General features: G+C 38.8%; 1 protein-coding gene across 2 annotated transcripts in view; it reads left to right on the top strand.

Moving 5' to 3' along the window:
• CORIN (corin, serine peptidase) overlaps nt 1-13,671 on the top strand; it is a 257,414-nt gene that overhangs the window by 173,998 nt on the left and 69,745 nt on the right. For both annotated transcript variants that reach the window (XM_055246563.2, XM_055246562.2), the window contains 2 exons: nt 6,838-7,069; nt 10,525-10,670. In XM_055246563.2, the coding sequence (XP_055102538.1) occupies nt 6,838-7,069; nt 10,525-10,670 (378 nt within the window). The remainder of the gene's footprint in view (nt 1-6,837; nt 7,070-10,524; nt 10,671-13,671) is intronic.

Here is a 13,671-nt window from a genome sequence, read left to right as displayed (position 1 = left end):
ACTCAGTTTACCTAGTGTCTCACTGTGTCACCAGCTTTCTCATTCATCATGTATATTCTTGCCAACTTCTCTCCACATATATTCAGCAAACGTTTGCACACGCTGTCTTCTGAGTAAAAGGCACTAGGCTAGCCACTTGCCCTTATTACTCCTGTGTTATTAAAAATGGCACATAGGCCGGGCGCGGTGGCTCACGCCTGTAATCCCAGCACTTTGGGAGGCTGAGGCGGGTGGATCATGAGGTCAGAAGATTGAGACCATCCTGGCTAACATGGTGATACCCCGTCTCTACTAAAAATACAAAAAAAAATTAGCCGGGCATGGTGGCGGGCGCCTGTAGTCCCAGCTACTCTGGAGGCTGAGGCAGGAGAATGGCGTGAACCCGGGAGGCGGAGGTTGCAGTGAGCCGAGACTGTGCCACTGCACTCCAGCCTGGGTGACAGAGCGAGACTCCGTCTCAATAAAAAAAAAAAAAAAAAAAAAAAAAAAAAAAAGGCATATGTGCCTAACTTGCAGTTGAAAGTCAAGATGTTATTCCTGATCTTTCAAAGAACTTCAAGATGATATATGCGTACTTAGGTCTCTGTAAAGACAAACAAGTGGCATCTCAGAAAATCCTTCATAGACTTGAAAATATGGTTCATTACTTGAAGGTGTTTACCACTATCAGAGACTATTATTACTCAGCTTCTGAGGCACCACTGAACAGTAATTTCTTAGTCTGCTCGATGCCAAAGGAAAATGTGAGTTTGGAGAATGTAGTAGATATTCTGTCTGGTGGAGACAGCCTCTCACTGGAGTTGCCGGGATTCTTGTCCTTGAAGACTCTGATTCTTGCCATCCCATAAAATATTATGTGATTTTCTAATGGTCCCTAAAGATATACTGGGTGGGACCTAGTCATCAGTATTTTTTAATTCTACAGATGACTTCAATGTATAGCCAAGGTTGAGAATGTATAGCTCTAGTGCCTATTTATGACTGGGCTGCAGGGGTATGTGAGAACTCTGAAATAGAATATGAAAAGGTTTGTGTATTCCCATGTGCATTTTTCAGTGGAGAAGCTTATTTTAAATTCACAGAAGTGCCTACAGCTTTTTTAAAAAGCCTAAAAACGACATTTCTTATGATACATAGTTTTTTCAAGAAATAGCTTTTAGCAGCCTGTGTTGCCATGTCCAGTCACAACCCAGCATCTTTAACATTTCTGTGCCATGTTGGGAGGCAAAATACAGATGTGTCCTTGCCTTTGAGGGTAGGAGCGGGAATGCTATTCCCCTCATTCTGGTGTGGAGGGACTAATCCATAACTTCTCCCTTGTGGTATGCAATCCAGACAATGGGGACAACCTGCAAAAGTGACTCCTGGGCATGTCTCTCCTGCCTCCCTGTGCCCATGCTGACCATGGCTGTGAAATCCAGGCATGGCTGTCATGTCCCAGGCCCTCTCTCAAGCCTCCCACAGTGTTTGTCAACCTTTAGTTCTACGCTTACTAGTGCATTTTCCCCTCTTATTCAACACCAAGGAAGAAATCAACAGGTTTGCTTTTTGAATAATTCCCTAAGGGTCTAGCAATTTCCTGCTGTCTCTTTGCAAGCTTCAGTTGGTAGGAGTAAACGGTGTAGTCATGTGGTAGAGAAGCCAATCACTGTAATGGTTACAGACTTCTGTCCTTAGGAGCAAACAGTAGAAGAGAGGAATGATGTATTTACAAAAGCATCTCCATGCGCATTTTCTAATAAGTGAAAAAAAGATTGAATAGAATATTACCATTTGGTAACACATTGAATTAATGAGTGAAGATATGGAGCAGCTACAGCTGCTAACATCACAAAAAGAGGGAAATCAGAATGATATGGCTTCTGGTGAAAGAACAGCTCAGCCACCTCTAGTCTTGCCAATGGAATGAAGCCCAGTCCACTCTTGTTGATCACTGCCGAGGTTCGGAAATAGAGAGAATGGGGAACATGTTTAACTTCACCAGGAGTGTGCGATAAGCAAGATTCAAAATCTGGTATACCCTGCAAGTCAAATGTCTGGGTTCTTCCATAGTTAAATTATAAAGAAAGACAAAGGAATGGAGGAGGAACCCAAAGACTATGAGAGACTTAAAAGACAGGACAAGTTTCAAAAAATGGGCAAGCCTAAATTACAATATCCAGGTGTGGTACACACTTAGGTAATAAAATTATAAAGAAGCCGGGCACGGTGGCTCACACGTGTAATCCCAGCACTTTGGGAGGCCGAGGTGGGCAGATCACAAGGTCAGGAAATCAAGACCATCCTGGCTAACATGGTGAAACCCCATCTCTACTAAAAATACAAAAAATTAGCTGGACGTGGTGGCGGGCACCTGTAGTCCCAGCTACTCGGGAAGCTGAGGCAGGAGAATGGTGCGAACCCAGGAGGCGGAGCTTGCAGTGAGCCCAGATCGCGCCACTGCACTCCAGCCTGGGTGACAGAGCGAGACTCCGTCTCAAAATATATACATACATATATATATATATATATGAGCATATATATATTCTATATATATATTTTTATATATATAGAAGAGCAACGAAGTGAGACAGTTGAGATAAGAGAAGACATATGGAAGGTTTCTGCGGTGTCTGCCTGAGTTTGGTTTCTTGACCTGGGAGGTAGTTATAAGGATGTTCACCTTAAAATAATATCAAACTATTAAAAATAATAATATTAAAGAGGGATTTAGAGTTTGAGGCAAAGGTGAATTTTTGAATATTATTATATATGCAGCTAGATGTAGAAAGGTCACATTTTTCATGTAAATGACCATCGCTTAATACATGATTTCTAGTAACTTCAGAGTATCACATCATAAGGATATAACACCATTGAGTTTACGATCCCATCTTTAGTTTGAATTGAACGAATCTTGTTACAGACTTTGAAAGGTGGAATACCATTGAGATTCCATCAGGATTTTTTTTTTGACAGATCTTTATTAAACCTCATCTGTGTTCAGGACACTGTACTGGGTACTACATCAAACTTACATCAGAAGCACAGTTCTGCAGCCCTAAAATATTCTCACATGTTTGTGATGCGACCTCCCTCTAGTGGCGATTTTTAAATCAGGCTCACACATGAGCCTAATGCTCAAGATAAAAAAGCTTATCGATATCATAAATCATAGAATTTGGGGTTGACAGGTATTTTGAGAGTTTATCTTGCTTAGCATTCTGTGAAGAATGCCTTTGAAGGAATAAAACTCAAGATCCAATAAAGCTTACCGCATTCAATAAAGATCTACAGAATAATATATGATCATTACTTAATCCTTTCCTTTTCCTTGGCTCCTAAACACTTAAAAGTTATATCTTAACCCAAATCAAAAGCGATACATTCTCCACATATAAAAAAGAGAAAAATTATTCATGTGATATGTTCTATTAATCATCTTCATTGAAATACATCAATAAAAAGTTAAACGTTGATGGGGTGGTAGAAAGAAAGAAAGGGAGGGTATGCACAAGGAAAGAAAGGACTGCATCAAAAATATCTGTAAGTGAACCAATTGTGTAAAATTTTAAGTATATTAAAGATATCAGGAAAAAAGCATAGAGTTAGAGCTGCATGTGCTGACTTGTAAGATGGTCATGACAAATAAGCAACAAAAGCAAATTGAAGGGTGATAGGAGTGGTATGCTTCTGCTTTAGCAAAAGCAAACACAAATCCCTGTCTAAGTGTGCAAAGGCATGTATGGATAAATGTGAGCAAGGGAAAGGCATGGAAGCATTCAAAGCCTTCTGTTGGCTTGCAGGGAAGGTAACAGAAAGGGGAGTGGAGAGATGTTGAACTTTTTCTTTCCGCATCTTTGTAGTGTTTTTATTGTTATGAAAAACATGCATTTTTTAAATCTTGTAACAATATTTAAATGTTACTTCTTGTCTTAGTTCAGACTACTATAACAAATCATTATTGCTTATAAACAACAGACATTTATTTCTCACAGTTCTGGAAGCTGGAAATCTGAAATGAGGTTGCCAGCATGGTCAGGTTCTGGTGAGGACCGTCTTCTGGGCTGCAGATGGCTGACTTTTCACTGTATTCTCACACTGTGAAAAGAGGGCGAGAGAGATCTCTGTGGTCCCTTTTATAAGGGCACTAATCCCATTCTTGGGGGCTGTACCCTTATAACTCAATCACCTCCCAAAGCCTCCACCTCCTAATACCACCACACTGGAGGTTAGGATTTCAACATATGAATTTTGGGGGAACACAAACATTTAGTCCATAATGTCCAACCCCTCCTTCACAAATCACAGGGAAGGATGAACCGAACCGACCAACCCCAAACCTCTTCCATCTACTCTTCTCTCCACTCTGACTCATCCTCAAGCTTATGCCAACCTTTCAGTGTTGTGTCTTCTTCAGGAAACTGAGAGTCATGTTACACTTCATGTATCATTTTTTTTTTATCAGGCCAACATCAGCCTCCTTATAAATATAATATCTGTGATACCCTCAGATTCTTTAAATTAAGAAGTAGTCCTGGAGATGTTTTAATATTTCAGCCCAGTCCTTATTGCAAATCTATTTGCATGGATACCACTTCTTAGTCAAATAATTAAATTTAATTTGAATAATCACTCTCAATAAGGCATGGAGTCTTTGGTCTGCCTGGGCGAATTTTACCAGGACACTTGCTTGCCTGCCTCTCCCCGCAGGGAATGTGGCATATCTACTGCAAACAGAGAGAGACAGCTGGGAGCCTCTCTGCTGTATTTCCCCAAAGCTGCCCAAACCACATTTATCCTTGGAAGGAGTGTTAGTCTGTTTTCACGCTGCTGATAAAGACATACCTGAGACTGGGCAATTTACAAAAGAAAGAGGTTTAATGGACTTACAGTTCCACATGGCTGGGGAGGCCTCACAATCATGGTGGAAGGTAAAAGGCACGTCTCACATGGTGGCAGACGAGAAGAATGAGAGCCAAGTGAAAGGGGAAACCTCTTATAAAATCATCAGATTTTGTGACGCATTCACTACCATGAGAACAGTATGGGGGAAACTGCCCCATGATTCAGTGATCTCCCACTGGCTCCCTCCCACAACAAGTGGGGATTATGGGAGCTACAATTCAAGATGAGATTTGGGTGGGACACAGCCAGACCATATCAGAGGATTTCCCAGTTACCTCTTGCTCTACCTTTTCCCTTTGGACTCTAGCATTTTGTTCAATATGTCTGTCTTAGTATGTTCAAGCTGCTACAATAAAATGCCATGGATTGGGTGGCTTAAATGACAAACATTTATTTCTCACAGTTCTGAAGGCTGGAAGTGCAGGATCAGGATGCTGGCAGACGTGGTCTCTGGTAACAGGCTGCTTCCTGGTTTGCAGACAGTTGCCCTCTTAAGTTTCCTCACATGGCTGAGAGAGCGAGAGCTTTAGTCTCTTCTCCTTCTTATAAGGACTTTAATCCCATATAAATGCCACCCTCATCTAGACCTCATTGAAACTTCATCACCTCCCAAAGTCCCCACCTCCAAATACTATTACATTGCAGGTTAGAGTTTCAGCCTATGAATGGGGATACACAAATGTTCTGTTCATGCAAACTCTATCCTACCCTGTTCACATTCTACTACAGCTACCAGCACGTGCATCCTTTTTCCTATCGAGATTGTGGAGTTCCTCAGTGGCAGAGAATATTTTTCATTACTCTTACATTTACAGTGCCTAGGGTAGTCCCTGATACACTTTCCTCCCTTCATTCTGGCACTGTGCTAGGTGTAGACTTTGAGATCAAGAGATAAAGTCTCATTTCACAAAAATCTCAGGATTGTGTAGGGGAAGCAAGTAAGTAAATAAAGAACATGGCAGAATGCAATGAGCATATGGTGGGTATGTGCCTAAGATGCTATTGCACTCACGAAAGACTCATTCTGGAAGTAGTAATGGGAAGAGTGGTTGGCCAGGAAGGTTTCCTGGAAGAGGTATTTGTGCTGAGTCTTCCAGACCACAGAGGAGTTAGCTTGGTGGGGAAGATGGAAAAGGGTTAATCCAGGCAGCAGGTGCGGTATGCACCTGGCAGCTAGAACCATGACCACCTTTGGGGAGATAACTATGAGCATGTTATAAAAAAGGGGGTAACAGAGGAGCAAACAAGGTGCATAAAAACATTAAATTCTTAAAATATCTGCTGTCATAAGGGAATAGAATTTATTACAGCAGAGATACTGTTGATTGGATAATCACAGGCAATGAAGCTGAAAAGTTAGGCTAGGGTTGAAGTATAAAATAGCCTCAGATTTCAAGCTAAGGGGTTTGGATTTTGTCTTATTAGCAAGAAGTATCCAACAGATCTGAGCCTCCTCTTGCCCTGAAATCTTGTAGCCTTATATTTAAACACATTAATCAACAATAAAACATATAGACAGAAGTTATCTAATTGCCTATTTAATCACATTCGTTAATTAGTTTAGTGACAGTGAAGATGATGGGCTATCCTATTTTAGTAGTAATGAGTAAATCAGAAGAAGAAGATGAATTGGAGTCAATAAAAGGAATGATGAAAGAGAGTCATCTTTAGATAAGTTGAGCCAAGGGAAAAAATGAGGAAGGACTTTCTAAAGCATGATGTTGTCACAGTGCTAGCAACTACATATACAGAAATGAATCTTAGTTGCCAGGGCACTTCACTAATCAACTTACTTATTTTCAATATCCATAAAGAATGTTATCTACTACTGGCATTCTAGTCTTAGCTACTCTAAAGAAAGAATAAAATAGACTTCAAGTTTGTAAAACTTAAAGAAGTTGTTTTTATATGTGAAATTTAAAAATATTTGTGTGTATGTTTCTTTGTTAGGTCAATGTGAACCAATTACATTGGAACTCTGCATGAATTTGCCCTACAACAGTACAAGTTATCCAAATTACTTTGGCCACAGGACTCAAAAGGAAGCATCCATCAGCTGGGAGTCTTCTCTTTTCCCTGCACTTGTTCAAACCAACTGTTATAAATACCTCATGTTCTTTGCTTGCACCATTTTGGTACCAAAATGTGATGTGAATACAGGCCAGCTTATCCCCCCTTGCAGGTAATATGATGGGATCTCCCCCAGTCCCTTGTTTTGCCTCAGAGAGAACCAAGGGGTGAAGACTTAGTTGAGTTTGGACAAAGTAAATTTCCCTAAGGAGCTCTGCATTTATCAAATACCTTATATTTAACAAGTGAGACAAAGAAGTAGAAGTTGTAAAATGAATGTTTGAGTCAGAATTCATTAACGAAGTACCAAACAAGGGAGCTGTGAACGTCCTTTGATGATAGTTTATGTGTTTCAATCAAATAAATTCACAGGTATTTAATTCTGTTGTATTAAAAAGCCATTTTTTAAAAAAAGTATGATAGTAGAAAAGGGATATATCTGCCTCTTTTTCTGGCAACACTGATGTGTTTAAAATGCTGCACTCTGACAGCACTTGTTAGAGATATGACACAAGAAGACATAGTGCCAGACTCACAGATTGGACAGCGATGGACATCGCTGACATTTCTCTGCCTGTTTGAATGAAATAAGACATGCTATTTCAAGAGCGTAGCTTGGACTTTGAATATGAGTGATATTCTAGTGTCAAGAGTATTGTTCCAGAGTCCATGTTTGGGTTAAAATCTTGACCCTTCTCTAGTTTCTAGGTAGCCCTTAGACAAATTCCTGAGTCTCTCTCAGCCTCGGTTCCTTTACATGTAGAATAAGGATAGTAATGGTTGTTGGGTTGTATTGAGATTGAATGAATGTAAAGTGCTTCTGATTCATTGTAATGAACCCTGAATGGACAATAGCTGTGATGATAGCACAGGAGCACAATAGCTTCTTGGCAGTCTGTCCCTTTGCTGTGCCATGTGTTAGGCATTGTAGTCAGAGGGTTTGCATATACAAGATGACTCTCAGAAGTGAGTTGCTGCTCTCTTCAGTGCTGTTTTCCCCCAAGGAGTGGGTATACAAATGTGCTGGCCTAAATGTGAGTAGCAACTGCAGAAACCATATGTTGGGATCGGAAGTCACGCAGAGTTTTTTTAAAAAGCAGTACTATTAATATAGTGGACAGAAGAGAAAACAATAAATTATATGCTGAATACCAATGGATAACAAAGTAAGGGCATCTATAGACAGGAAATAATAAAATTTCAAAATGACTTGGGGAACTGAACAAATTATACCAACAGAGAGAATAAAACTAAATGTTAGCTTGTGTAGAAAAATATCTGAAAATTTCTGCTAAGTACTTTTAAAAGTATCTCTAATAAAACATCTACCAATTTTATGTTAAAAAGCTGTTTCTAAATCTTACTTCACTTTTGCAAAGCAAGGTCAGTGATAGTGAATAATTTCTTTTAATAGTACTTGACAATTTCTGGCATTTGACTTTCTTTTCATATGTAGATAAAAATTTCCCTAAAGCAGCATTTTCTGCTGTAAATATAAATGTGAATTTATATCCAGATATAATTTATAATTTCAGGGCTTAAGTTCCATATTAAAATGCATAAGACAAGGGTGATCCTGAAGTGTTGTTCAGTGAAAATTTTGGTAAATTTCTTTTAGATAACTTTATTTCTTTTTTTCAGGTTTACCCATACATCTTTCATTTTCAGTGTCTATCACTATGAATTTTATATTTTGATATTTGTTTACAATAAATTTTTGAATAATATGCTAATAAGCTCATAAAGCGATGCATAGTTGCTTTTGCCTGCTTTTGCTAGGTCTGTTTATTAATTTTTTTTTTTTTTTTTTTGAGACGGAGTCTCGCTCTGTCACCCAGGCTGGAGTGCAGTGGTGCGATCTCGGCTCACTGCAAGCTCCGCCTCCTGGGTTCACGCCATTCTCCTGCCTCAGCCTCTCCGAGTAGCTGGGACTACAGGCGCCCGCCACCACGCCCGGCTAATTCTTTTTTTTTTATTTTTAGTAGAGACGGGGTTTCACTGTGGTCTCGATCTCCTGACCTCGTGATCCGCCCGCCTCGGCCTCCCAAAGTGCTGGGATTACAAGCGTGAGCCACCGCGCCCGGCCTTGTTTATTAATTTTAACATTGAATTTTTTAGCTATGAGACTGAAAAATCTAACATCGAGTCCTTACAATGGACTAAATACTTGAGGATTGTTATGCTGTAGCGTACTCAAAATAACCTTTTGAGGTGTGTATCATCAGAGGTGCTACCTATGGCTGAACACTACAAGGACTATGATAAGAACAGCGCCCCCTGGAGTGTTGTAATTTCCATTTTACAGAAAAAAATTGGAAGTGGTAGAGTCAGGCACTGTATAGTCTTTTGTACAAATAAGTATCATATGACTAATTTAAAATAGCAGTTGCAATTGAGTTATATACATTTTTTATAAATCTGCAACAAAACTAGTTCAACAGACAGTTATCAACTATTGAACTTTCCATCTTTCCTGACCTAATATAGAAATACCACGGCTTTATCTTTACCACAAATTCCTGGGCTAAACCAATGTTGAGTTATACTGAGCTTTGTCCAGACTTAAACCTAGACAGAACTTTCTCTGAAACTTCGTCATTTGATTGTTACACTTTGTCTACCAGTTTTGGGCAACACTGGAGCTGGCCTTTCTGGAAGATCTGTCTCCCATTTTATCTTAAAAATGAGAACTTGGTTGAATTAGTGTATAAAATTTGAAACTTTTGAGAAGTAAGCATGTATTTGAGTCCATTAAGAGTATATTGGCCTAGGAACTTATTTTGGTTAGGTTTTTTTTTTTTTTAACTATGTAACTAATTTCTTAGTAATATGTTGAGACAAAAATCATGTTTTTTTCTATAAGAAGTAAAAAAAGAAGAAAAGAAATCTTCTGTGAGGCACGCTGATACTTAAAAATATTCTGGACAAAAGACATAACACGCACGAAAGCGCCTGATACAATAGTATATCATTTCTTTAAAACAAAAAAAAACAAACATTTTAACCGACTCGAGCTCAACATAAGTGGGTTGGGAAGGAGTCCTAAGCTTTTCACCAATATTGATGGAAGCTGAAGTAAGGGAGGCTATGTATTAGGCAAGCTAAGGTGGCACATGAGATGGCTCACAGGGCTGGCCTGCAGAGGGGGAGATCTCTGAGGATGAGGGTGTTATGTAGATTCAATGACTTTGGTGGCAAACTATCCAAAGTGATGTTGGAGACTTCCCTGTTTGGAACAAAAGGTTGGAGAATGTGTCTCCTTCAAACACAGAAGACAGAATGAGAAAGGCAATGAGGAGAAGGGAATCTGTGTCCTGGAAACATCTTTAGACCTATTTCTGCAATAAAGTTTATTTTGGTGAAAGTGTGGTGCTGGAATGTATACTCTTTGCAGAGATATTACTCATTTTGGTTTCCTGAATACCTGTCATATATGTGTGCGTCTTTTATATCCACACACCCACAATACATGCCACATACACAGAATTAAAATGACATAAATTTATAACATCTGTCTCAGATGGAGCTATTTCTGTTTCTAATGTTTTGTCTTTCTTGTTCATCTAGAGCATTGTGTGAGCACTCCAAAGAACGCTGTGAGTCTGTTCTTGGGATTGTGGGCCTACAGTGGCCTGAAGACACAGATTGCAGTCAATTTCCAGAGGAAAATTCAGACAATCAAACCTGCCTGATGCCTGATGAATATGTGGAAGGTTAATTTTAAAATTAATTACAGCAGGGTATCTAACATGGTTAGCTACCTTTTGAATTTCTTCTATTTATGGCTTTTCTTGTTTGTTTTCTATTTAGTTGCCAATCAGGCTGCTTAGGTGAGTGAATTTGTGAACTTGATTGCATTGAAGAATTTGGCACTCATCTGTTAGAAATTGCATTCATTTTAAAAATAAAGAAGTCATTTTCTATTTCTATTCTTTTATTTTTGTGGGTACATAGGTGTATATATGTATGGGGTACTTAAAATATTTTGATACAGGCATACGGCATACGGTGCATAATAATCACATCAGGTAGATGAGATATCCATCACCCCAAGCATTTATCCTTTCTTTATGTTACAAACAATCCACTTACACTCCTTTAGTTATTTTTAAATGTACAATAAATTATTGTTGACTGTAGTCACTCTGTTGTGCTATCAAATACTAGATCTTATTCATTCTACCTAACTATATTTCTGTACCAATTAACCAACCCTGCTTTCCCCCACCACTACCCTTCGCAGACACTGGCAACCATTGCTCTACTTTCTATCCTCATGACTTCAATTGTTTAAATTTTCAGCTCCCACAAATAAGTGAGAACATAAGAAGTTTGTATTTCTGTGCCTGGCTTATTTCAGGTAACATAATGACGTCTTCTTTTATCCATGTTGTTGCAAACGACAGGATCTCATTCTTTTTTAAGCCTGAATAATAATCCATTGCATATATGTTCCACATTTTCTTGAACCATTCATCTTTTGATGGACACTTAGGTTGCTTCCAAATCTTGGCTATTGTGAATAGTGCTGCAATAAACATGGGAGTGCAGATATCTCTTCTATATACTGGTTTCCTTTCTTTTAGGTATATACCTAGCAGTGGGATTGCTGGGTCATGTAGTAGGTCTACTTTTAGTTTTTTGAGAAGCCTCCAAATTGTTCTCCCTAGTGGTCGTACTAATTTGCATTCTCACCAATAGTGAGTGAGGATCCCCTTTTCTCCACATCCTTGCTAGCATTTGTTATTGTCTGTCTTTTGGATATAAGACATTTTAATTTGGGTGAGATGATATCTTGTAGTTTTGATTTGCATTTATCTGATAGTCAGTGATGTTGAGCACCTTTTCATATACCTGTTTGTCATTTGTATGTCTTCTTTTGAGATATGTTTATTCAGCTCTTTTGTCCATTTTTAAATCAGATTATTAGTTTTTTTTTGTATAGAGTTGTTTGAGCATTTTATATATTCTGGTTATTAATCCCTTATCATATGGATATTTTGCAAATATTTTCTCCCATTCTGTGAGTTGTCTCTTCACTTTCCTTTGCTTTGCAGAAGCTTTTTAACTTTATGTAATCGCATTTGTCCAGTTTTGCTTTGGTTGTCTGTGTTCATGTGATATTACATAAGAAATCTTTGTGCAGTCCAGTGTACTGGAAAGTTTCCCCAATGTTTTCTTCTAGTAGTTTCATAGTTTGAAGTTGTAGGTTTAAGTCTTTATTCATTTTGATTTGATTTTTGTATATGGTGAGAGATAGGGGTCTAATTTCATTCTTCTGCGTATGAATATCCAGTTTTCTCAGCACCATTCACTGAAGAGACTGTCCTTTCCCCAGTGTGTGTTCTTGAAACCTTTGTTGAAAATGAGTTCACTGTAGATGTATGAGTTCTTTTCTCAGTTTTCTTTCCCTTAGCCTATGTGTCTGTTTTTATGCTAGTACCACTCTGTTTTTGCTATTATAGCTCTGTAGTGTAATTTGAAGTCAGGTAATGTGATTCCTCTAGTTCTTTTTGCTCAGGATAGCTTTGGCTATTCTGAGTCTTTTGTGATTCCATATGAATTTTAGGACTTTTTTCCTATTTCTGTGAAGAATGTCATTGGGATTATATTTAATCTATAGATTGCTTTACATAGTGATATAGTTTGGATATTTGTCCCTGCTCAAATCTCATGTTGAGATGTAATCCCCAGTGTTGGAGGTGGGGCCTGATGGGAGGTGTTTGGATCATGGGGGCAGATCCCTCATGATTGGTTTGGGTCATCTCCTTGGTGACAAGTGAGTTCTTGCTCTGCGTTCACATGAGATCTGGTCATTTAAAAGTGCTATGGCACCTCTTCCCCTACTCTCTCTCTTGCTCCTTCTTTACCATGTGATGTGCCTGCTCCCCTTTTGCTTTTCACTGTAAGCTTCTTGGGGCCTTCGTAGAAGCTGAGCAGATGTCTTCACCATGGTTCCTGTAAAGGCTGCAGAACCATGAGTCAATTAAACCTCTTTTCTTTATAAATTACCCAGTCTCAAACATTTCTTTATAGCAACACAAGAACAGCCTAACACAGAAAATTGGTACTAGAAGTTCAGCATTGCTATAAAGATACCTGAAAATGTGGAAGCAACTTTGGAACTGGTAACAGGCAGGGGTTGGAAGAGTTTGGAAAGCTCAGAAGAAGACAGGAAGATGAGGGAAAGTTTGGAACTTCTTAAAAATTGGTTAAGTGATTGTGACCAAAATTCTGATAGTGATATGGATAGTGAAGGCCAGGCTGATGAGATCTCAGACGGAAATGTGGAACTAACTGGGAACTGAAGCAAAGGTTCACCCATATCTTGTGTTAGAAAAGAGCTTGGTTGCATTCTGTTTATGCCCTAAGGATCTGTTGAAGTTGGAACTTGAGAGTGAAAATTTAGGGTATCTGAGGAAAGAAATTTCTAAGCAACAAAGTGTTCAAGACATAGCCTGGCTGCTTCTAACAGCCTGTGCTCAGATACAGGAGCAAAGAAATAACTTAAAGTTGGAACTTATAGTTAAAAGGGAAGCAGAGCATAAAAGTGTGGAAAATTTGCAGCCTACCTATGTGGTAAAGAAACAAAAAGCTTTTTCAGTAGAGGAATTCAAGCAGGCTGAATTGCTAGAGAAATTTGTATAACCAAAAGAGAGCAAAGAGCTAATAACTAAGACAATGGGAAAAATGCCTTGAAGGCATTTCAGAGAT

Source organism: Symphalangus syndactylus, chromosome 16 (assembly GCF_028878055.3).
Source record: "Symphalangus syndactylus isolate Jambi chromosome 16, NHGRI_mSymSyn1-v2.1_pri, whole genome shotgun sequence".
In the NCBI taxonomy this organism is placed as follows: domain Eukaryota; kingdom Metazoa; phylum Chordata; class Mammalia; order Primates; family Hylobatidae; genus Symphalangus; species Symphalangus syndactylus.
The sequence above is the reverse complement of the archived record's forward strand: the minus strand, read 5'-3'. Positions and strand labels throughout refer to the sequence as shown.